Source organism: Rhopalosiphum padi, chromosome 3 (assembly GCF_020882245.1).
Source record: "Rhopalosiphum padi isolate XX-2018 chromosome 3, ASM2088224v1, whole genome shotgun sequence".
In the NCBI taxonomy this organism is placed as follows: Eukaryota; Metazoa; Arthropoda; class Insecta; order Hemiptera; family Aphididae; genus Rhopalosiphum; species Rhopalosiphum padi.
Genome location: NC_083599.1, coordinates 4549577 through 4576281, shown reverse-complemented (window position 1 = coordinate 4576281; position 26705 = coordinate 4549577). Strand labels below are relative to the sequence as shown.

Genomic DNA, 26705 nt, shown 5'->3' with positions numbered 1-26705 from the left:
AATTAAAATTGAACTATTATAACAATATAATATATTATCTACTAAAATAATTACAATGTTATTTTTTACTAGTGTGTTTTTTTAATAATTATTGAAAAAAATAATAAAAAAAAAATTGGGGAGCAGACATTTTCACGCGAAACAGAGGTTAAAATTAATTTTCTTATTCGTCAAAATTCTGTATTTAAACTTTCACTAAAAATGCTAATTGATAAACATTCAATTAACAAGGAACTCTTTATTAAATATTTCAAAGTTTTGACCAATCAAACAATAATATTGTTCATTATAACTTGAAGAAAAAATAATGAAGACAGTCTAACTTTTTTTTTTAATTAACAAATAATAACTATGTGTCCACAATATTTGATTTTCTTGACAATTTTAAAAAGTACTTAATCTTATATACACAGCGTTGATTTACTCAATAACTAGTTCCACTCGACATCTAATGATGTACGTAAAAGCGTTCTCCATTTACACATGTTTTTTAACGTATACCTCCCAAAAGACATTGATAAAATTAAATTTTCCACCAGGCACCTCATTACCTCATTAAAATTATCAGATAATTTTCGAACGAAACAGTGTGTTTAGACACAAAAATAAAAACACATTTCTTTGTAAAATAAATACATTCATTGTTCTGTTTAGAATTTAAAATAAATTACATATACAGCACTTGGTCAACATAATATCTTTATATTTAAATAATATTTGTCATACTAAATCATAGCAAAAGTCAGTATATAAAATATTATGTTTCAAACAAACATACGTATTATGGTTATTTATTGAGAAATGATATTTAAAGTGGACGGTCGCCGTAACAGCAATAACCCATGCGTGGAATTAATTTATGTTACGGTCGTAGTCTACATTATATTTTTCAAACGGGTTACCGGTACCGAATTCAAAACCGTTCTACCACGTTTTCGCGCGTCGATACCAATTGAACGGCATTATATTATTTTCGAGTAAAAAATACTTCAAACCGATAATATACCTATTTAATATAATAACAAAGATTATGACAAAACCCCCATCCCTTTGCCGGGACTCTTCTCGTTTACTCGTAAGACTGCATAATAGTTCTAATTCGTCCCCGTACGACTATCAAAAAAAAAAAAAAAAAACGAGAAAAACCCGTAAGTATAAAAAATTCACACGGTTTGAATGCAGTTAACGTTTTCGGCGGCAATCGATTGCCGCCGCCTCGGAACGATCGCGCGCGTGTACGTACGCTTTTGATATAGGCCAGTCGGGTGGTTTTTTTCCCGCTTTACCTGCTGTACAAAAACTAAACGCACGACAAATAATATCGTATGGTAGACGACGGCGGCAGCGGTCTCGGATTATCTGCGGTATAAACCCAAAGAAAAACATTGCGGCGAAAAATAATAATATATACGTACACTATAAAAGTCAAAGTCTTCCTTATAGTGCTGTTGTTATTATACGTGTATATAATATACAATATTATATATTATTATGTGGAGATAAAAGTCACGGCATCGGTGGCAAGTACGCGTATTATATAATATTGTACATAAATACGTATATATATATATATATATGTATTATATATAGATACCTATGACGTCGTGCGACAAGCACGAGGCGAAAAGGTTATTTCGGGGGAAATCTTTTTTCGGGAGAAATCTTCTCTCCACCGCGGCAGGTTTTCGGTGAGATGCAGTGCGCGCGCGGACGAGGGGCGGACGAGCAGAAATAATAAAAAAATAACCCCTTGTTACCCGACGATAGTATATTTATATAGATATACACACACACGCTTGAGTATATATATATATATGAGGATATAATAATAACGCGTATAATATAATATACATTGTGCGGTTTTTATTAGACGTCGGCCCACCCGGGCGGCCAAGCCCACGCGCGATAGCACCGTAATGCCGGCAGTATATATTATTATATAATAAAATGTATACCGTGTGGTATTACTCGGTTAATAATACGAACCCGCCCCCGGTCACCTCGACCACTCGTGGACCGAAACGAGGAGACTGCAGCAGCTTTTATCGAAACGAGTTTTTCTCCGTGTCTACAGACCACCACCACTACCGTCGCCGCAGCAGCCTCACCGTTTAGTCGCGTGTGCCGTTTTCCGACGAAAAATAAATACCACACTACGAACCCGTTCTAGTTCACCACCTCCAGAATCGGTATATACCGACCATCAAACATTATAATATAATCATATTATTATGAGCCGTACAATTTATAACGCATTATACGCCCCCCCCCCCCAAAAAAAAAAAAAATAAATAAATAAATAAAAAATATTGCAATACTTCGACGAGCGCTTTCGACGTCCCGATTTGTGCAGTCTATGGAATTCTGTCTCTCGGTGTCTCTCTTTTTCCACTCGATTTGATTATATCATTCCAGACCTCCGGCGAGATATTTTTCTGTAGTGGCTATTTATAATACTACCCCCACACACGCGACCAAGCATTGCAATGTTTCTTCATTCTCAATGTCTAATGAATTGCAAACATAACCTTTATATTCGTAGCTATTCTCCGCGTTATTGAAATGTTTATTCCTAAGAAATAAATTATTATCTGTACATATTATATAATAACCACCGATTAGCAATCCGACCGTCTAGACCTTACGCCTGGATTGCTTTTCTAATTTATTAATCCATATATTTCCTTGGCAAAAATAATTTGTGGCCCTAACCTTATTCTGGATTTATCTATTCGCTGCTAAGGTCTCACACATATGTAATACGCCCTACAAAAATACAACACAACAAATTCGCGTTTGGCAGAAGAAATAGTGCGTTGTTAGTTTTAATATTACAGTGAATGGGCCTTTATATTATTAATCTTAAAGGTTAGAACATAAAAATATCCTAATACTATTAAAATATCCGATAGTTTTTAAATTAATCTTAATTCACAATATTTTACACGATAAACCGATATTTAGTGTATTTAAATTCACTGTATAAATACAAATATAATGTATTTAGTTTCGTGTTTGATATTTACACTTTTCTATATAAAAATATTAAAACTGAAAACACATAAATGGTTCAGGTGAACGCAAATTTGTTATATTGCACGTTTACACACGACGGGGACAACACGTATAGGTAACTCTTATATAGATAAACAATAAAATATATTACAAGTAATTTGCGTTTTAATTTAGTGTTATCGGGGAAACGTGTATATTTTATTCAAACAACTGTAAGTAACTCAACACAAAACAATATTATAATAATGAGTTGCAATGATAAAACATATTTCAAAAAAACACTTAATTTGAATATAATTTTTTACAACGTAGGTAGTGTATGCTTTTTTTATAATGATATAAGTGGTTTCCGGAAATGTATACGTCCGAATGTGGACTGAACTAGCGCGTATACACAACTTACTGTGCATAGCGAATTCAATAATATAACATATGTCATGTGCAATTGCAACAGAAGCGTGATTGCTGATTTATACAGTGATTGGCAAATTTAGAAAAGTAAACCCGTTTAGTTTTCAAATAAATCTTAATTTTTATCTAATAATATTGTAACCTCAATCTTGTCGTTCTCTCTTCGAGACAGAAAAAGTCTGTTTAAAAAAATTATTAAAAATATCAGTAGAAGAGTCCTTGGAAATATACAGCGGAAATTCATGAAAGCTCTGAAATTCAAATCCAAGTTCCCGCGCAGTGTAGGGAATTGTCTTTATTGACGTTTCATTGCAGGCGTTATTTGTTCCAATAAACGTATCACATACAATATTATAGTGTGTATAATACGGCTAAAAACGTATGTTTAGTGAAACACCGATGTGATAAATGACATACTACAGGTTACTGTTTTCCGAGAGTAAACAATATCAGTATACGATATTATTATTTTAGCGTATATTAGTAATCAATAATGAGATTATAATAATATGAGAAATATGAGATTAGTCATCTACACGATATACATATATAATGACGCATTACATTATTATTATCGTGTACGAAAAACGAATATTATGAATATTATACAAGTGGACGTGATAATATAATTAATACGTATATTATATATCACGAGCAATTTTTCCTTCTTAGGTATATATTTTCGATGATATTATTATCGATCGAACAGTCATAATTATTATTTTCTCGGATGTTTTAATTATTATTTACGTTCAGAAACGTTTGTATTACGCAACGGCTTTAATTATTTTCAATCGACAATAAATTAATCGGGTTTCGCATTTAAATTCCTGACTTAGAACAAATTAATTGTATGCATGCATTAAAACCAACGCGTTTTATGTATGCATTTCGTGTCATATTATCTGCAACTACTTGCCCTACGGTTTCACGCGAAGAGGTGGAAGTAGAAATGTAATACAAGACGAGTGACTGCGGAGCCGTTTATTATATTTCTCGGTTATTTGATTCATTTAAAATTATATAAATAAAATAAATTCTAGAGCGAAATTTTACAAAATTATCATGCAAAATTAATTTGTTTACATATTATATATTATTATTACCATAATCGAATTAAAGATGCGCCTCATCGAAGCATGAACGCGCAGTATAATTTGCATTTTCCAAACATTATACAAAAAATGGTACAAAATTAAACGTTCAAGTTGTATAAGTTCCAGACAACAGTGTGCAGACTCGACATTAAAAATAAAAAAACAATAAGCGCCCGCAGTTACTGTTTTCCTAGTTTCTCTCACTCGATCTCTCCTCTCTCTCTCTCTTTGTCTATCTATTTCATACACAGACACAGACACGCACTCGGTTTGCTTCACCCGATATACATTTTATATATGTACAAGTGTATACGCTGTTTATATAGCTGGTGATATTTATTTTATTTTATTTTTATTTCGTATATCAAGGTTCATCCCTTTGGGTACGGCCAATACGTTTTTCCGATGCAGTCTTTCTATCCCTCATGTAATGGACACTATAATTTTGTTTTACAGTGTTCATTCCCGGTGTTTACCTCCTACGAGTTACGATACGGTTCGATGGAACTGATGTTAATAGCCTTATGAGTCGTATAATACGTATTATATATACGTTGTATCGTCATGAAAATGTTAGATTAAATTTTTCGACGAGAGTAAACCTTATAAAAATAAATACACATAACGTTTAAAGTATGAAATATCGCATTTACTCTACAATAATAATTGTACACTGACGCAAAATTATAACCTTAAGATGTATAATTTTGCAACTCAATACTGCAGAAAGATTAAAAACCAATTATTATTAAAAATGAAATCACCATAACGCTAACTAAATTTAAGGGTATTAATGGCGGCAAATAAATAATTCAGAAGAAAAATGATTTAAGATGAAGTATTAATGTTGACTAGTAAAAATATATTGTGCTGTAAAACAATTAAATTTTCTTGTAGTCTAGACTTTGAGTTATTAATTGTTTCTTGGTACAGTTTCCATCATAGGATTATGTCTTTAAGACTTTTTAATACAATCATCAAACAGTTCTTTTTTAGCTAAGTATCTGGAAATTTATCCTTAACACGAACCGTAAAGATTTATATATCAAAAATAAAATGAAGTAATTTTGGTTTGATATTATTTACAAATAAATTAAGCGTGAACAATCCTACAAAAAAATTAAGAAATAGTTAAAATATATTTTGATTCTAGTACATGAATTCTTGGATTCAAAATAATTTAAACATTTTAAACAAAATATTTGAAATTAATACTTCATTATTAGTATTACATATATATTTTTATTATTAAGTAAATTGAATATGATAATAAAGTACACTGTAAATATATTGCAATCGTCAAATAATTATGATCAAAACCAAACGGTGGTATACGTATTTGAGTACAATATTGAATCGCAGATAAGGAGGTTTTCAAATTGTGTATGAATTATTATTATTATAAGTTGTCTAACGACGTCTGTGTCATGTTATATCGAAATAGTGCTATTATATTATTATTATGACTACTTTGCAAATACCTTGACAGTCTTAAATCATCGAGTTTATTGTATTTTCTTTTTTTAAATATTATATTAAATTCCGAAACTGATTGAAAAATCAAATTAAACTATTTGTTGAGATTACCGATTGTGTTAATCGAATTTCGATTAACGTTATCAATTTACGTTTATCAAGTGTGTATCGTTTACATACGCTATAATATATCGGCTAATTGGACATTGAGCTTTCGTGGAAATTTCGTCTAATACACGACTGACAACATCCTCTGCGATTATAATATTATAAGCATCGATAAATGTCTGTAGAATGCGAGTGTATTATAATATTATATTAATATCGTTCCACGCCGCCCGTGTAATATGATGATGATAATAATATCATGTTGTTAGAATACGCGGTGCGTGCGATTGCATAATATTGCACACGAATCGTCGGCTAATATATTTAATTGTGTCAATCCGGCGCGAGCGTGGAGAGCAGCTCGTCACCACTTGTACTACAACTAGAACAGTCATCGCGCACAACAACAGTCGTGTGTGAAGAGGTATCGAGCGTGAGGCGGAATGCACGACTTAGCACTGAACACGAGATTTACGTGTATGCGGACGATGACAACTATTGATTTGTGTGTGGTCGGTGACGACTGCGATGATATTATCACGGTTTCGTGTAAATATTATATTACATAATATTAATTATACTTATGCAAATAATTATAATAAACTCCCGAATCTGATAAAATAACCGCGGAAACGTATTATTATAATATATTGTGCTCAAAGAGGTCTTTTTCTCATTATTTTAATATCTCGTCGGTTATTTGTATAATTTATCAGTATAATAGTTATCTGGGTGTATTAATGGTAGGGGGGGGGGGTGGAAAAAGTGACTGCGAATAGTGGTCGTAGATCGGTAATCTCCGTTCACTCGAGTAATAATATTAGTGCCATTTCGCTCTGCACATCTAATAATAATATGTTAAATACTTATATTATATTCCATATAAGCTCGTGACTAATCAACTATACTCGTCCGAATTAGATTTGTACCCATATGGTTCTCAGATTGAATGTGATCTAAGCTGTAGACATAATAATAATATGGTATATTATTATATTATATTATCCGCTGAGATAATGTATTGTGATTTAAGATTATCAAGGGACAAAAAGGGTATTATTTGTCAGATTTCCAAACAACAATTGTGTTTTTTTGTTATTATATTATTATATTGAAAAAAAATATACCAAAACGTCAATGATATTATGGGATTTTAACCCTATAACCTCAACTCAATCGTGAGCAGGGCCGGCGAACCGGGGCATTTACACCGGAAGTCTTTGTAGGGTGTGGGGAGGGGGCGCAAAATTACCTAATAATAATTTTTGTTTACCCATTTTTTTTTTTTAGAGAGAGAGTAACTGGTACCTAAGTATAACAATGACATAATATAGGGGGGGCTGAATTGTGAGAGGATGCTAATTTTATACTTTTTGCCCCGAGTAAAAAATATACTAGATCCGGCACTGGCCGTGAGTATCAGCATGAATCGTCGTATTTCATTCCGTCGAAAATAATAAATTACGCAGTCTGCCGGCCCGGAGCCCAAAACGAGAATGTTGTACACATTCTTCGCACAAACTCATTACAAATGGAGAATGTATTCGCGGAAACTCGGGGCCGAGAAATTAGAAACGGATCTTGTTGAAACGGCCTAATGCGATATTATTATTATACAGTTTGTGTAGCGCACGGTGGTGTTGTATACACGAGCCACGAAATCAATGTGTATCGCGTATACGTAAATATGTTTTAAAATAGCTCAAAAATGCTCGAAAAACGCCGGAGGATAATAATAAAACATATCAAAGGGATTTTTACGATAGCCGAGAGAAAGCGAAATTGGGAAATTGTTTTAAGATAAAAGTGGACCAATAAGAATAAGGGGGAAAAAAGAAACCAAACCAAAATTCTTTAAACAGACAATAAAGCACTTTGGACAAAATGTTTTCCCGGCGGTGAATAATTCCTTTATTAAAAATGTAAAATACGGAGTAGAGCAGATAGAAAACAAAACGCGTCAGTCTCCCACACGGAACGGTTTTATCAAGCGCGAGCAGACGGCGGTCGACAGCGATCGCCGAGCGCTCGTGTGGGAGGATTCGAGAGTCCGAGTGTACCTACTGGTAAAAATTTCAAACAAATATTAATATAATAGTCGTCGGAAAACGTCATATTGTTATTATCACGTTGGTCCTTCGCGGTGCGCCGCGTTTTCATAGCGATAATTAGTGCGACGCACATAACTCACGGGGCCCCCATCCTCGGCGGCGGCGGGGCGGCGCGTACGTATACATTTTACGTGTAGTTATCGCGACGGCGTTGGCATTTTAACGCGCGAACGGTTCGGTATTATTTCGACGGAAAGTTTTGTCACGCGACTGTGGCGATTGTTCCGCGAGCCGTTCGTTCAATCGGTTACGCGTATTTTGTATTGTACACGTCACCGGCGGCGTGGAAAACGGATAACCGTAAATATAATGATAATAATTTATAAGCGACGGCATAAGCGTAATGGCGGTGGAGAGAAACGAAAAAAAAACGCCAACAAAAAAAAATATAAAAAAAAACAAAACTTTATATTATTATTCGACTATTGTGTTCAATCGAACGGGGTTCTCTCTCTCTCTCTCTCTCTCTTTCTGTGTGCCCAAGATCGCGGAACGCACGCGCGTGCGTGGCGAGGGAGATTTATTGTGGTCGGATAATAATTGGATTTGGGGATGACCGCGTGGCGACTACCACTAACCACCGCGGTATAAAGACTAACAAGACCCGAAAAAACAAAAACGGGGCGAGTGAAAAATATTTTTCGTATAGGTTTTGGCATTTCGCGATAATTATAATGGTAAGCTTATATTTTATGTTTTCGTCGCCGCAGTTTCTAATCGAGTTCCGATCGTGGTCTGTGCCCAGAATTTTTCTCGATTCGTCGACCAGTTTAACCCATAGTTGGTTTCGCTCACATATCAAAATGCGAGTGTGAGCATACAAATATGGTACTGACAAATATCAACATTATACTGCTATAGTATAATAATATATAATGAGATGATGATAAAATAACAAGATAATAAACCGAAAATAAAAACAGTATATATATATTATACAATTTACGGTAAGGCGGTCAATGACGGGCGAATACAACGCTAACTACATGCGGTATTATTACGTATACGGCAACATTGGACTCCGATAACTTTGTAAGATTATTTATAACTTTTAAGATTTTTCCGTAATCATTTTTTGTAAATAACTCAAGAAAGCATTTATATACGTAATATTGTCAAAATCCAATAATATTTAAAATTTTAAACCAGTGGTTCTTAAAATGACAATTTTGTGTGAGCGAAATGTTCATAGCGACACCAACGACGGGTTTTTCGCGCGCCCACACCGTAACCGGGTTTCTTCTCGAATAATAATTAGCGTAGGTGGTGTATACGTATTTCAGTAGATTCGGGCGATATCGAGCGTTACACGTATTAATAATATTATTACCGTTATTAAATAATATAATATTTATAATTATTATTATGCTGCGCTATCGTCGTTTCGAAAACAGTATTTTATACTAATACGTATATAATAATTATTAACTGCGTATAATCATATTATTATCCAGTTCTAAATCCACGTCTGCAGATGATTAATCAAATTCCGTGTGATATACGCGGGTATATCACTATTGTGTAGATTGTAGGTAATAATATCATCAATATTCATTGTGACTGAAATATTTTAACGCGCTTAAAATATAATATATTATGGAGTCGTACATTAATCGAATCAAACATTTGCATCGAATTCATATTATACACACAATAACAACACAAAGCCACTGCTAAGCGATTAAACCTACAACTACTGGTGTCAGGTACCAGACAGATATATAGAAATATATTATGACAATAATAATAATATAATAATATTATAAATCGACGCCGACTCGATGCCGCAGGAGATACCTGGAAATATTATGATAAAACGATTCAAAACAGTATATTTACTGCCGCTGCTGGTTTTAACGAGTTCGTTTTAAAACTTAGTCAGCCGGCGGCCAAGGATGTCGATGTTGATGTATAACGAAAATATTTTTATTACCGTCAGTGTCCGCGACGGGTATAATAATACTGCGCTACAATACGTCATGACAAACTGTCAAAACTCGTCGCTCGTGAAGTGAACGAAAAAATTCGATCTGTCTGCCTTCGGGCTGTGTGGTCGGTTCCAATAATTTATAAAAACGAAATTAAAAACAGAAAATGTTTTCGATGGTGTCCTCTTGAATAAATTACTATTATTATTATTATGCACTGAAATTATAATGTACGTGTGGTAAAGTGGGCTGTCCGTCGCCAACTGAAAGGTCGAACACGCACATAATATAATAAGTGGGATAACAATATCGTTATGTCGCGCACATGTTTAAATAAAATAATACCATTATACGAATGGAAGATATTATAATATAGGTCTGTGCATTTCAAATTATATTTTCAACTCGTGAGTCATTTCCGGACGGATTATGATATTATATTATATTATACACGCGCGGTCGTGGAAGTTTCGCTGTAATTAAAAAAATATATATATTATTTTAATTATTGCCACCGAGTTATTTGTAAATAAAACTAAAATATTGTGAAGGATAATATATCGATATAGTACACGTGAATTAATAATTGTTTTGTTAACCTAAAGTTAATCTTTTGTTTTTTCAATACAATACGTCAATATTATTATTTTTAAAAATATTATTAATGTACCACGGCGTTTTAGATAAGCAATTTAACGCTAATTCATAAACGGCATTGGCCTAGAGGAGCCTAACCCCCGCGTTTCAACAAACGGAACGGTATTTAAAAAAATAAAATCAAAATCACCGAAGTTTTAATACGAAAATAAAATAAAATATATAATAATATTTGCATGGTATGATTTAAATAATAAAACGAATAATATTGTATTTATATTATTAAATATTTTATTGTATTGATCAAGGGTGTGCGCGAAACTTTTTTATCTGGCCCAGGCTACATTTTCAAATTACATCACATAGTTTTCATGTGTTAGTATAATATAGTCATGCATAGTCATTTCAAAGTCAATCGTCTATGGCAGTGGTTCCCAATTGGTGTTGATGTGTGTGTGTGGGGGGGGGGGGGTGTCAGTGGTTATGTAATACTGAGGTGATATTTTTAATTTATTTTAATGGAATAATTATTAAACACATAGTGGTAATTTCAATAATGTTGTATTAAGTCAAGTTTTATAAATCAAATAAATCTCTTTGTATTGTATTTATTGAGAACATCTGTGTTTATAATGTTTATATTATTACAAAAAGGTACTTAATATGTAAAATTAAAATAAATCTTATAATTTTATTTTTTATTTTTATAACTAAACAAAATTTAAAAGTAAGTAATCACAAATTAGGGGTCCCCCGTCCAATTTAAGTTTTAGCTAAGGGTCTGTGGCTCAATGCCACGACTAACGTCTAAATTAAATGCATATTTTGAATGACCTTTTTTGGACCGCTAAATTTTAATTTTCTAAAAATTGGCCCACTAATAACTTTCAGTTACCCCTCCCTGGTACAAATGAGAGTATTATTTTGTCTGCAGTCTACAGACAAGTTTAATTCAACAAAGATAATACAATTATTATAATTTTCTCTTTGAAAACATTTTATTTCAATGAATTATATTATATATATATATTTTTTGTATTAATCAATATGTTTTTTTATAATGTCTAACGCCCTCATCTAAATCCTGAATGTTAATTTGATTTTTTTTGTAAAATTAAAAAATGTAATTTTAACCGATATTGTTCTATTCGATTTCTATGTTGTGTACAGCGTTGTTCTGTTTTGTGCCTTCAGACGTATCCCGTAAAATAAAAATTCCAACTGCTATACCGGCACTTCATTAAAATCACCTCCACCGCGGTGTTGGTATATCGTCAGCTATATAATATACGTATTATAGTTATATTACAATATTATTATTATACGTATATTACTTATAAAGCGCGCGCGTCACATTATACGCGATGTACCTAATTTATTCTGTTATGTCACACAATAATAATAATAATAATAATAATAATAATAATGATATACAACACAAACGACGATATAATAATATAATATTGTGGCGCACTCGGCGGCGGTGGCGGTATCGTTTATGCGCGTGCATACGATTAGCGTGTGTTAATTCGACGGGCCCGACATATTTAGAGTCGCTAGGCATATTATGCATGCACACGCGTGCCACATGCGTTCGAAATACGCGACGGCTAAATAATATATAATATCGGTAGTTGATACGGTACCGGTCGGTTCGTCAGCCCTTTCTCGGACGACCAGAGGAGAAAATTTACATATTATCGTATAATATCGGTTAATACATGCGTAGTTATTGTTATTGTTAATATTAAACCACGGGGGCGGTTACCCAGTGGAGGTGGGAAAATTTCACCGCGCTCTTCGGTCTGGCTATCGACGAAATATTAATATATATTATGTTAAAACAAAATTTTGTTCGTAAACTCGCTACGCGACTGCGACGACTGATGAGTATTATATTGCGATATAATTTAATATTTTAGTCATATAGAGGTCTTTTCCGATTGCGCTAGATCACAACTCTGTTAGGTATCACATTGTAGGTATCTGGTATATAGGGTACGTCGTGTTGGATGCGACGCGTGGACGGATTTGGGAATGTAAAAACATTGATCGGGGAGGGACACAAAATGTGCACTCGTCTATAAAACGTAGACGAATAATAATTACGTACATATTATAATTAAAATTATTATTTTTTTTTATTATAATTAGCACGTATTGTAGTTTTGAAATGTCATCGACATCATTAGAGATTCGAGTATCACACGTTTATGTTCTGAATTTTTTTTTTCAAATGATCTACGAGAAATTTGTCTTGAAAATATTATCCGAGAAATATCGTACGTTTGCCCCGTAGTCACCCCAAGTACCCACCACTGTATACCATGCGTGTGTGCAACCCACGACCTAGTGAAACCGGGATACCATTTGTGATTTGGATAGTATTAACAATACTAAGTACTAACTTAAATATAAGTATGCGTCTTAAATATTATTATTATAACTACAGACATGATAAAAATATGAGTATGCGATATTAAAATTTGCATTATATATTTTGAACTTTATATGATTAGCGGTTTAAGCTTTATTTCAGACAATTGTAGAATTCGTACAAAATTGTCGATTTGTTTAAATCAAAAGGATTTATTTTTTCGGCTATGTGCTTGGTTTGAAAAATGAAATAGAATAATATAGTAATTTATCGTATATAAGTATACGTAATTTTATGTAAAAACTGCATATTAAGTTAGTACCTAGGTATACATTATCAGCAATCTGGTTTCCAAGCATATGTAATATTTGTGACCCGACTCGATTGGTTAACGGCTGAACATTATAGACCTGTACACAATATTATATTTACTAGAGTCAGATACACGAATGGCCGATAAGTAAAATATTGTTTGTTTTCGTTTCTCTGTGATAATATTTACTACGCATTTTCATAGTACAAATTTGTACTATAATAATTTATATTATTATAATATTAGCATATCACGAGCCAACCATGGAAATTTAATAAAGAATACCGAACAAGTGTGTTATTAACTATTAAAATATATTAACATAGGTATTTGACTCGTGTGCAAAGTAGACAAATATTTTTTCTCGTTCAAACTTTGGGTCTGTGTGCATAAATATTGAGTTTCCTGTAGTACCTAAACGCTCATCCGTACAATAATAAGATGGAGCTGTAATAATATTATCGAAACGAAAAAAAAAACACACACACAATACATAACAATAATAATATATTAAATAATATTATATTATTATGGGTTATTACTCATCATTATTTCCTTCCGTAGACTGCTGTGACGAACAAAAAAAAAAAAGCAAATATGTAAACCCAACAACAGAATTACACCGTCAAATTTTCGTTATAATGTTCTTCGAGATTGACGTAAACACGTATATATACACAGTTGCACTATTCCTGTGGGGCGGTTCCGATGTTTACACTTGGTATGTTTGCAGAATGGTTGTAGAATGGAAACACTAAATTAACATTCGAACATTCCATGTTGTGTGTTTGCTTATGTTTTAGACTGCGTATATAATAACGATTCCCGGTATACTATTAGATGTACCTGAACAATATAACGTATTAAACCAATTAATTTTTTATTAGATAATATTCAAAAACCGTCGGAACGCGACTTTGCGGAATGCTAAGTATACCGAATACCAGGAATGTCAAACAATAACATTATTATTATCGATATGTAATTCGAAACTGTCCGTACCCATATCATTACGATAAAAAACAAAACTGTGTAATTTATTTTCAAAGAATATATAAAATATTGATATAATTTTGTCGGATATCCGATCGAAATAATAATATATTAACATATTTACGTTTCGAGTAAACGAGCACTGTTTCAAATATCATTATATTTTGCTAGTATTTATAACGATCGTATACAACGAAAAGTGTATTGCGTCCGTAGGTTTTCATTTACCAAAATAAAGTATACCATTTAATCCTCGAAGTCACCATTAGGTATCTATCATATCAATATATATATATATATATGTGTGTGTGTGTGAATATGTGTACACGTAAAATACTAGTTATATAGAATACTTAAGAACACATCGAATGCGGTGCGTCTAAGAAAATAGAAGAAGGACATTGGAATCGTACCAAAGTTTAACAGCTTCTTGGCACAGTGGAAAACGAGGTTTTTTGACTTTCTAATACGACCAAAGTTTGTATCATCTGCGAACAAAAGCTACAGTAGTAAACCCTCGAAATCTGTACTCGTACTGTGTCAAATTAAATTGTTCAAAACTACAAATAGACTGTGACTGATCTCTATGAGATAACAACGGCAGACTTTAATTAGGAAAAAAACACAATTCCATTGTCAGCTTGTTTTTCGTGTGAAAATGTCGTAATTTGGAAAGTTTGATTTACTTTAGAAGTGTAAAAGGCACACTAATCTAATATATATTTAAGTTCTTCAAAAAGTTTCTTCCGAAATCAAATTACATTCATTCCAATCTTTTCTATTGCAAAATGCATGTAGGTACTAATTACTAATTAGTTTTAATATTCAAAGAATATACATATTACAAATTAGTCTAACATACTATTTAAATGTAAACTATAAATTGAGAAAATGGAGAGAACTATTATCGAGTTTTTTAGATAGTTAGAGGTCGGAACTACTACGTATAGATTACAATTAAAAAACCATAATTTTAGATTGTCTCATCATAATATTCAATTATATTATAATCGGAATTCGAACAAACAGATTTCTTGCTGAAAAATTAAGAAAAATCGTCACAAAATATGCGAAAAATCCCAAATACTATTTATTTATTTTTTTGATTTAGAACTAAAGTTAAACTACTAAGATATATTAGAGGAGTCATAATATTCGTGCCACATCAATTTAAAAATTTATGCATCTCAAGTCAACAAACAGGCACTAAAATCTCTAAACTACCTAAACTATGTCCAAGTTAGAGTATACAGCAAAACACACCTCAAATATATTATGTCTATTGTGGTGAAAATCATAAAATATATCGACTATCTACAAAATGTGCAATATGCATGGCAATCCTCCCATCAAATAACTATATTTATCGATGGCCACCTATAGAACAAATTATGAAATAAAAGAAAATTTTCGATTTTAATACCAATACTAAGTCAAATTCAATACACGATATCGCCCCTCATAATCAAACACGATAACATGACCAAACGTATTCATTAGGTATAAAACATAAACTTACTAGACTCACACATATAAATACGAACACAATATACTAACATAAACTATAATACATACCTATTAGTTTTTATTGATAGTAAATAAGCGTTTTCAAATAACATTGAAAATAAACCTAATTAATAATAATAGTTTGGACTAATAATATATTTTAAGACCATTTTATCGTAAAGTTTGAAATTAATTTAAGAATTGTGTGCACGCTTAGTGTTTATTTATTTTTATTTTTTTACTTCTTTGTCCGTTAATAATTTCTTAAACAAATCGATATAGCCTCAGTTTACATTTGTGCGCTCACACGATTTGCATGCGATATCACGGAAAAACGTCGTAGTTCAAATTATAGTAATATTATGTATATAAGTTATAATAGTACAACTTTTTCAAGGATCGATTTCGTACCGATTCAGTTTCATTATTTGACGTGCGCGAGAAGAAAACGGTCGTTGAAAAATAACCACGCGACGTTCGACGACGCACAAAAGATTTTTTCTACAGGGAGTGATAATACTAAATTTCTATCACAAAAGGGAAGAAAATAAACGACACATCAACGAATCGTGCGACTCTATGTCTACGCTACTGCGGGTTCGTATTATACTACTGACGTTGTAAGAATAAAGGTTGTTAACGTCTTAAATTTTGTTCAAAACTAATTAGTTTTTTTTTTCCCCCAGGAGTCATGGTATAGTTACATAAATATACCAAAGGCGATTGTTGACTATTTATTTCAGTAGAAAATATACAAATATTAACCTATAAATGGTAAGATATGTCAATTCAAAATAAATGACTGGTCCTGCTATTATTATAGCTAATTGAAAAGTATTTGATTCAAATAAATATCAGACTAAATAAAATAATACAGTTGAGCATATAAATCCCCTTATTTTGCCATTTTTTAAATAAAGTATAATTTATAATTATTTTGGTTATGAGTTACAATATGAAAAATGTATGGTAAGTTATATGCTATATTATAATGTTGGTAAACATTTCAGCATTTCCCGAAATGAGGATATTATAAATTGATTTTTTTAGATCTTCCGTATACCAGTTTAATGTGATTATCTTATATTAGTTAAGTAAGAAATAGTTTTGGGGAAAATTTACGAATATATATTTATTTTTATCTTTGTTAATGGTTAACTGGAAATTGAATCATCGGCAGTAAAGTTGTTTGTGTTCGATGATAGTTTTTAAATTAACTTGATTTATTATTGTGATGCATTTAAGATTTATTCTGTTGCTACAGTTATTAATCATAAGAAGATTGAGTGAAAGGCTCAAATGCATGAATGTTCAACGCATTAATTCACCCAATTTTTCGAATTAAATAAATCCAAACTAGTTGTATTATTGCTTTGTATATTCGTTTTTTGATTATTAAAATATAATATGTAAGTTTAATAATGAGTGTGTTGGGTATAGCCTTTTATTATTATTATTTGTTATTTGTTTTTATTTTTGTATGATGTGCCAAAGTTCCCCAAAGTCAGTAAATGTTATAAGATTATTCCAAGGTAATTTGTTGATTGTTGACTTGTGATTGACATCTTATCGTACTTGATTAAATTTATATAATATTAGAATAGCAAATAATAACGATAATGGTCCACACAATGTATGATAACAGTTGATTAAGAGAACACAACGTTTTGTCGATAAAGGTCAAGGAAAAATGTAATATCAATGCGGTGGGATAATAAGTTTGTTTCGTTGCACCTGCAGTACCAATTACATAAGGAACATACAAGGTATATAAGGTACAGAAGCACGCCACGAATGTGACTAGGAATATAATAATTATTAGATGTAATCAATTTTATTGAAATGATAGTATGATAATATTATAATATTGTATGATGTATAGTGTACCCATTGTTGGCAGTCACGATATAAAATTACACTCCATATAAATACGAATTAACTATCAAATTACACGTCTACACTAATAAAATATACACTATATGTCTCACGACCATTGATTTTTTTTTTTTTTTTACACACCTATTTTAATTTCAATGCGTAGTGTGTGTTCCATTTGTTCCTTTTCAGTTATATCAAATTCCGGAAACACAAACCGCAGGTACAAATATTTAAATAGCCTATGGTGATTTATAACGCTTCCTATTGAACTTCGCGATAATCCCATACGGGTCTATTTGGGTATTAAAATTTCATAAAAATCTAATTGTGTACCAACAGTAAACCCATAATATAATTACTAATTTTTATATTACTAATGAATGGAAGTAATTTTTTTTCACTACAAAACCAATTTATAGTATTATATTATATACGCGTTTAATGATGAAATATAACATCGCAAATCATCGAAGATATGCAAAAAAAAAAAAACGAATAAAACATTTAATTAATTTTATATATTCAACGAAGACCTACAAAATAAAATGACGAAATATTTGATTTTGTATTAAATATAATATTATACAGAGAATAATAAATATTGTGACGATATCGAATTTCTCCATTTTTGGGACTTTTAATTGAAATTGAAATTGTAACAATAATGTTAATTTCAGTCCATTTATAACAGTATAATATTATTATGTTCGTCTATTTTGTTTTTTAATTTTATCTTACATGCTATAATTATTATTTTTCCTAGAAATATAACATAAAACAATTCGGCTACTTTATAAACAATACGAAAATTTAAGATCGCTAATCGCAAACATGTTTTGGTACCTCATAACATGTAATTTTTCCAATACGAACGACCATTTTTCTTTCTCTATACTAGTATTAGTACTTAGTATTATGTTGTTCAAAAATAGAAAATTATGGTATTAAAGAATGAAATATTTTATTGCGTGTTGAGCAGGTGTATTATAATTTATAAAAACTACGTATTTATAATGTAACACTGAAATGAATTTAATGTTACCACTTTTATTTTTTGTACCCACAGTTAAATAAATTATTGTTTCCGATTTAATTCTGGAAATATTTTATAAAACTATTTTACTTTTGTATTTCAAACTTTGTTCAAGCACGGCGATATTTATATTTAAATACATTATAATATTATATAATGTGAACAATCACATAAAAATAATCACGTGTGCATAAAATTAAACGAAATAATACGTATTTGAAATTACATTATCGAATTATTGCTATAATAATATCACCAGTGGCGTCATTTGGGTGATGGCAAGGTGGGCATTTCTCCCCCCCCCTTGTCATTAGTGGGCCGCTCTCAGGACGGCCGGGGCTGGGTATGTCGTATGTGCTAATTTGGTTTTATTTTTTGTAAATACCTTAATACTCATATTTGGAGAAAATGGGACATAAATTGAAGTAAAATTACCCTCAAAATAAGTCATCATATAATAGCTAATAGCATTGAGTATACAATATATTATATACTCAATGCTAATAGGTAATATTGGGTATCCTTCTACATATCATATAATATGTATTATTTAGACATTATTATCTCTCAAAGAAATGTTTTATTTATACCTAGAGTATAATCGCGGTCTTCTGAGATAAGTATAACATATTACCTTCGATTTTTTTGGGCAATAAGCCCCCCTAAATCCTCCCACCGAGGTTCACCTATGATGAGAAGTCTGTTTATATTGAGATAAAAATGTAATTGTTAGCTAGTGGTTTTTTTTTTATTATTATTATTACTACTATGAGCCGGTCAAAACGTTGCCCCCTCCTCTCAAAAACTGAAATGACACCACTGAATATTACTAATAAAATATAATATTGCATTTATGTATAATTTTGTGAGTACTCACAGTATACGATCATCCTTTTGATCATGAAATCTTCATCGTGGTAAGTAGACACGACGCATCTGTAGTCGCCGGAGAGCTCGATGGTCGGATTAATGATGTGCAAGGCCCTGTGTTTAATATTATATATATAAATAAAGAGTTTAGTTAAAGTTTAGTTTAATACGTGCATTTGCTACATTATTACTAGTTATGATAATTCATAAAATTTTCCAATTTAAGAGACACATATTATTATTTTTACTGGCAATTTATTATTTTTTAATTTTTTTTTTTAGGTTAATACGGAGCAACTGCCAAATTGTAATTTTATTATTTTTACCGTATAATTAATATCATATATAACCTAACCTATATGAGTAATCCCCGATTTACGGATTAAGTTGAAATTAATCGGGTAAGATTGACTTTACACAAGCAGTTTGGGTAGGGCATACTATAGATGAGATGAGATATAATTATTTGGTTATATTTTTCACATTATTCGGGTAACTTAAAATTAACCACCGACGCTTGGGAAATCATGAAATGTCTACTTTATTTATTTTTCGTTTATTTGAAGTTTAAAATTTAAATTCATTCAATACAATTAATAACTGTACATTGTTATTTTCTTTTAACATCAAAAGAGAAAATAGGTCTATCATAATTTTATTACATCACTTCAAACTCATATCTATAATAAGGATAATTAATAATGACTGTAGGATAGTCAGGGACTAGTATGCATGATTATATACTATACATATTTTTAGCTACATTCGAGACAATGATCGACGTGTCGATACTTGCTAATATTAAACATTTATTTTTCTTATCTATTTTTAAAACTAATTTTACTAATTGCTTCAATGTGTTCATATACATAACTTGTATATATTTTTATTTTTATTTTATGTGTTTAATAATTATTTATAATGGGTTTGTCTATTTTTAAACAAATATAATACCCCGAGTTGAGTAACCAAATCATTTAAATCGTGGAATATATTTTGTAATTTAACAATTCATGCTTGATAATTTAAAACAATATTCTTAATAAATCATATCAAAATGATTCTTATAGAATTAAGTAAAAATTTTGAGTTAAAACTGCGTATTTCTAACTGAATATTATAATTTTTTTTTTTTAAATGATTTTAGTTTTTGTTGTAATTAAAAAAAATGTTTATTTTAATTATTTCAAAAATCGCCTTTCTAATATTCGAACGCCCATATTATTTTTACCTGTGCATAGTTTCGTTGTCATCGGACACCTTGTAGTCAAGATTGGCTCTGTGACGGAACACGCCGATGCTCAAAGGCTTCTGTCCGGGAATCCACTGATAAACCGGTCTGGCGCTGTTGTTGAAATACCAGGCTACTACTAGACCGATAGAATTTGGACGTAGCGTGTACAAGCAATCAAGCACGACGCCATTTTTTACGCTGGCCATTACGGAAGTGGGCACTCGAAGCTCGGTGAGTGTTACACCACCTGCAACATACAACAGCATCGAAGACGTCGTCAAAAAGAGTTCATGTAAAGAAAATAATGATTGAATATAAGAAGAAAACTTAACACAATAAATAATACATTTTTTTTTCAAATATGAATTTAAAATAATATATACTGATTTATAGTACGACAAAGATGTGGAATAAAATAATGTAACATACAATTTTTATAGCTCACTCTCTTTGTTTGAAAAAAGGTAAAAAAAACTCATCATTGTTAAATCAACACATTTCAAAATTAACTCAAAATTTAACACGAGGAAATAAATACATTTACGTATGTACTTAAACCTTGATTCAAATATTTTGTTAAAAAATATAGGACTCATTTGCTGAAAAATATTAAAAATAAATTTAAAAAATAAAACCATATATTTTATAAATAAATAAAAATTCGGTTTCATAATCAAAACGGGGACCGTTGCTATACTATTTTTAGTTGATAAAACTGGGTTGGTTCTTGGCTATAATAATTCATTCGAAACCGATGGGAAAGCCATTTTTACGATGATCGTCAGATCGTACGGTAAATTTAATAAATTTTAACATTTTAGGATATCCGCGTCAGGTTTATGAATGCACAATAATAATAATAATGTTAAAAAAAAATGCATATGTCATTTTTAGTACTGAGTCCCCCGCAAGCGTGCACTGATGATCCCGTTCCTTCGTTTTCTTCAAATAAACTTATTGTAACACCACATGTGTGCCGGACAGAAAACTATCTTCTGTGAATAAAATTACATCACCATTCTACCAGAGGTGGACGTGCTCGGAATATAGTGCACAAAGTTTTCTGTTGACACGGCCACATTTCACAACATGGATGATCATGTTCAAATAAAGGTTTTATAAACAAAAAAATATAAAGAATAAAACGAATGCGTAAGGTATACGCGTGACGTTTTAAAAAATATATGAACCCAAGTTGCGGCTTATTTTTCGTCTACTTATTGCAATTGTACAAAACCATCATACAATAATGTTGATCCAAATTTAAAATCAATAAAAACTAAAAAATAATGAATATTAATGTTAAACCAGCTAAATTTCTCCGGAGGAGTATTATTCGACGTTGGCGTTTAGCCAAGTTGTCCGCATTTACACGGCGCAATTTATCAAATCTTTTAACGGCTGATGAATATTTCTTTGTAAAAAATCGTTGATTACAACTAATTATTGTTTTTTTTTCAGATATCTTATTATTATTTATATAATATACTACGAGTACTAGCATACTAAGAATGACCTTTTAAGATGACGTCGATTCCTCGTATATCAGTTGCAGCTATGGCAACTATAGGCATAGTTACTTTCTTAGTAGCGATTTATGTGTCATTATAAAATTTAATATAACGTCCCTTACAAGTAGTTCTTAAAGAAATTAGAAAATATCAAATGCATAAATGCATTTATATTTTCGGAAAGATGATAATAGAATGATTTTGTTTATTCTGTAAACTATTTAATAAAAAATAAAATAAAAAAGTAAAATAAATAAATTAATAAAACATCCTTAGAAATAGAGGTTGACGTCTAACACACCCCGACATCATTACTTGTTTGGTATTCAATCATACATTATTAAATTCAAATTAAACACATACATTGTGACCTACTCAATGAACAATAATGTGGCACTTGAAAACTACTTTACAATACCACGAATTCGGCTTTACTTGGCATTTGAAGAATTTCATAGAAATTAAATTAATATGGAAGGCATGATAATTAGTGAGAATATTATAAACTATTGTTGTGCAGACTTAAGTAATTTTTATTCTTTAGTATCTGCATCGGGAACAGAAATATTTGTATCAAGGAATATTTTGTTTAGTTTAAATTTGTTGTTACTTAAGGCCTATGTTTTAACTCATTCTCCAAATTTCTATTACATATTATGCAATTTTATTGAACACTCACAAAAACATTGTAAGTTAAATTTAAAAAAAATGTATAACAAATATGATATTAAGTCATGCTTCCTGTGTTGTTTAATAAATGTTCATAGTGTATTAACATATGTCCCCTATTCAGTGGCGCAACTAGGGGGGACGCAAAAAGGTCTTTAGCACCTCCAAGTTAAAATTTCGCGCCTCTTGTTTCTTATACCTAACAATTATTATTTAAGTGAAATACCATCGATTGGTAAAATGTCAACAGTTTTAGCACTGCACGTTTAAGAGGTCTAGTTGTGCCTATGCCCCTATTATAAAAAGTAGTAGGTATTAATTTAATATTAGGCTAGGTCTAGATGCGACGAAGAACTGTATATTTTGAGTATCTATATCGTGTGCTATACATTGTACAATAATTACATCAGTCTCTATTTTTTGTAAACTTTACTACTACACACTTTACCATTATTTTTTTTATTTTTAGCATACCAAGACAAACATCTTTTAAGGGTTTGTAACTAGTAAACATACTTTTTTCGTCCATTTGTCATTTGCTACTGAACACTGTATGCGTTACTGCACACACAAATAGAGACTGCATTACATATCTGGATTATAATATAATTATGTAATCAGTAAAAGAAAATACCTTAAACGTACGACGGACCGAAGGGGGACAATAATTGATTTTGTTAATAATTACGGAATTTCGTGACACGAACATGGCATTGTTTATCGTATACAATAAGCTTTGAACGGTGTCGGAGTCAGTTAATTGTATTATTATTATTATATTATAATAATATCATAATAAACTTTGTTATCTCTCCCCTTCCTTCTTCACAAGGATGTTCAAACCATTTCTTTCCCAAATGATTTTCACCACTTATTCGGCTCGTCTCGAGTGGCATATTTTTATCGTATAATATGAGACACGAGGCGCTAATAAGAAGATAAATAACATGAATAATTTGTATGATAATAACAATAAAATATTCACAGTTCATAGCCATTCTAAGAACACCACATGCACATAATATTATTATTATTATCACAACTACATATATATCAATGCGCATATTTTAAGCAGACATACTCGATAACTGAATCTTATTCATTCGAGTTCACATGGGTTTTTAAAACATAATAATATGTTACATTAATGTTCGAGTGAAACTAAACGAGCCTACTCGTGTCGAGATGGATAAGAGCGTTATTATTTATTATTATTATGCCAAACGACGGATAATAATATTATATTATATATTTAACAAAACCGCTCATGTCTGCGCAAGCAATCTCAAAATACATTTCACGAAAACGAGCTCACGATTTATGTTTTCAAATGCAGATAGCATAATATTATTTAAATTATATCACGGACAAGTATGAACGATCTACAAATGAAATCCAATTCCATTAAAAACGATTTCCGAGTGTTTACTTTCGTGAGATTTTTAAATTTTTTTTCAGTAAACAGTAATTTTCTCTCGTCAACTTGAATGCATGCATTCGTATCCAACACTCCAATTTAAAGTAAAAGTAAAATAGTATTCGCCATTCGGATAATCGTATGTATATGTGTGTGTATGTGTGTGTGTGTGTGTGTGTGTGTGTGTGTGTGTGTGTGTGCGCGAGCACGTGTGCTCGTTTTGTTTGCCATTTAAATGTTTAATAATAGAATCTATAATGGGAGACCGTGTAGTGCACTTACAGGTATCTAAACAGTAAACAGTTATCAAATTGAGATTCTTGTTTTAAAACGTGGGCATTGAACATAGCGAATTGCACTCACAGTATACCGCGAATTTTATTCGTCAGGTTTTGAACGGTCTTTATTTAATTTCGTTATTCGAGGAGATTAAATTCACTGTCCGTATTCTCGTGATACTTTGAAATATTAAACAATATTGTATTCAACTTGTCTTTATACGTATTAAATGTATGTTTTTCACAATAACCAATTTGTTAATTGATCATTAAAATTGACTTGAAAAAAAAATCTTAAAAAGTTATTTAGTTACCGAAAAAAAAATAGTTTTAAATAATACATTTAGTACAAATTTGAACCAATATGGAACCATATATTTTATAATACATAAAAAAACAAATACACAATGTGTAGTAACCGATATGAATTTAGTATTTTACGTTTTTATATATATTTTTATTTCCAATTACTATATTATGTCAATATTAATGTGTGCTCAAACTTATCGAGTCATATGTTTAACTAATTAATAGTTGTAGTAGGGATTAATTTTATAGGATATTATTATCACTAGATAAAATAATATATATGATTAAATTTAATATAAAATGATGAAAAAGATATGGTACCTACTAATTATATTCAAGAAAGTAGTATGTTTAAGTTCTACAATATTTCATTACACTTCTGCTTATACTCGTTAAAATGGCTTCACTTTACAACAGTTTTATACTATGTTAATGATCGTTAATAACTGTATTGTAGTGTAATACAAATGTCTACAGCGCACTTTATACACTTTAATATCTCATAACTTATTATTATTTATTTTTTTTCATGTTATATTATGTGTACTTGTCAACATTGTGTTATGTAAATACATATATGTAAATCACTCTCAATGGCCACTACTGTCGACGATAACTTTCAATCAATATATATATATATATTAAGAGTGATTTGATAAGCATTTTACCCCTATTTTTTCCTTTAATAATGAACGTATTCAAATTCTGATTTTTGGAATTTAAAAGTAAAATTAAATACCATATTTTTTTTCAAATAATTCAATTTTTTATGTAATTTATTGATACAAAATTAATTTTTCAAATCGAGTACTACCCTTTTTTACCGTAAATGATGACACAGATGGTTATTTAACAAATATAAATGTATACAAACAATGATTTGAACGAGTAGTTTCTGAATTATACGCAACCGTATAAAATAATTAATAAGTTCTATTTTAAAACGAATGTTACATAATGATTTATTCTATATTTATTTGTTCAATGTCAATCCACTGATAAGGATATTTATCATTATTAATTTAAGTTTAATACGTTAGAAACTTTGATTTGAATGTATCAACATTTAAAAAATAATCATGACTTACAGTAAAGATAAGTGATTTAGTTTAAAACAAATGAATTTCGTATCAACAAATGACGACAAAATTCGATCAATTTGAAAATGTGGTATTATTGGTATTCAATAAGTATATAGTGGCTTTGGTATATCGCCCTGGATAGATACCTCTTAAATTGTGTACTAAAAATATGGAATCATAAATAATACTATGATCTTCGAATAAACTTGAAAATTCCTAAAGCCAGAATTCGAATAAAATATATTATCATGTTATAGAGACAAGGGACAATACCGGGTGAATCATCTTGAATATGATATGAAAATTCAACGAGGAAAAAAAAACATCAATTTCTTTCATATATTATTATTATTATTATGTTATTAATCAACGACTCAATTATATAATAGTACGACTATAATATACTGTGAAATAAACAACCATAGAATATACGCATACAAAAAAATTATAATAATATATGATTTTATGTTTTAATCGAGATACATAATTGCG

General features: G+C 30.7%; 1 protein-coding gene across 1 annotated transcript in view; it reads right to left on the bottom strand.

Annotated features, from left to right (window-relative positions):
• Positions 1-26705, bottom strand: part of LOC132923691 (uncharacterized) — a 350681-nt gene that overhangs the window by 173578 nt on the left and 150398 nt on the right. The window contains exons 3-4 of the mRNA XM_060987614.1: positions 20945-21194; positions 19721-19827 (exon numbers count right to left, since the gene is read on the bottom strand). Of these exons, the coding sequence (XP_060843597.1) occupies positions 19721-19827; positions 20945-21194 (357 nt within the window). The remainder of the gene's footprint in view (positions 1-19720; positions 19828-20944; positions 21195-26705) is intronic.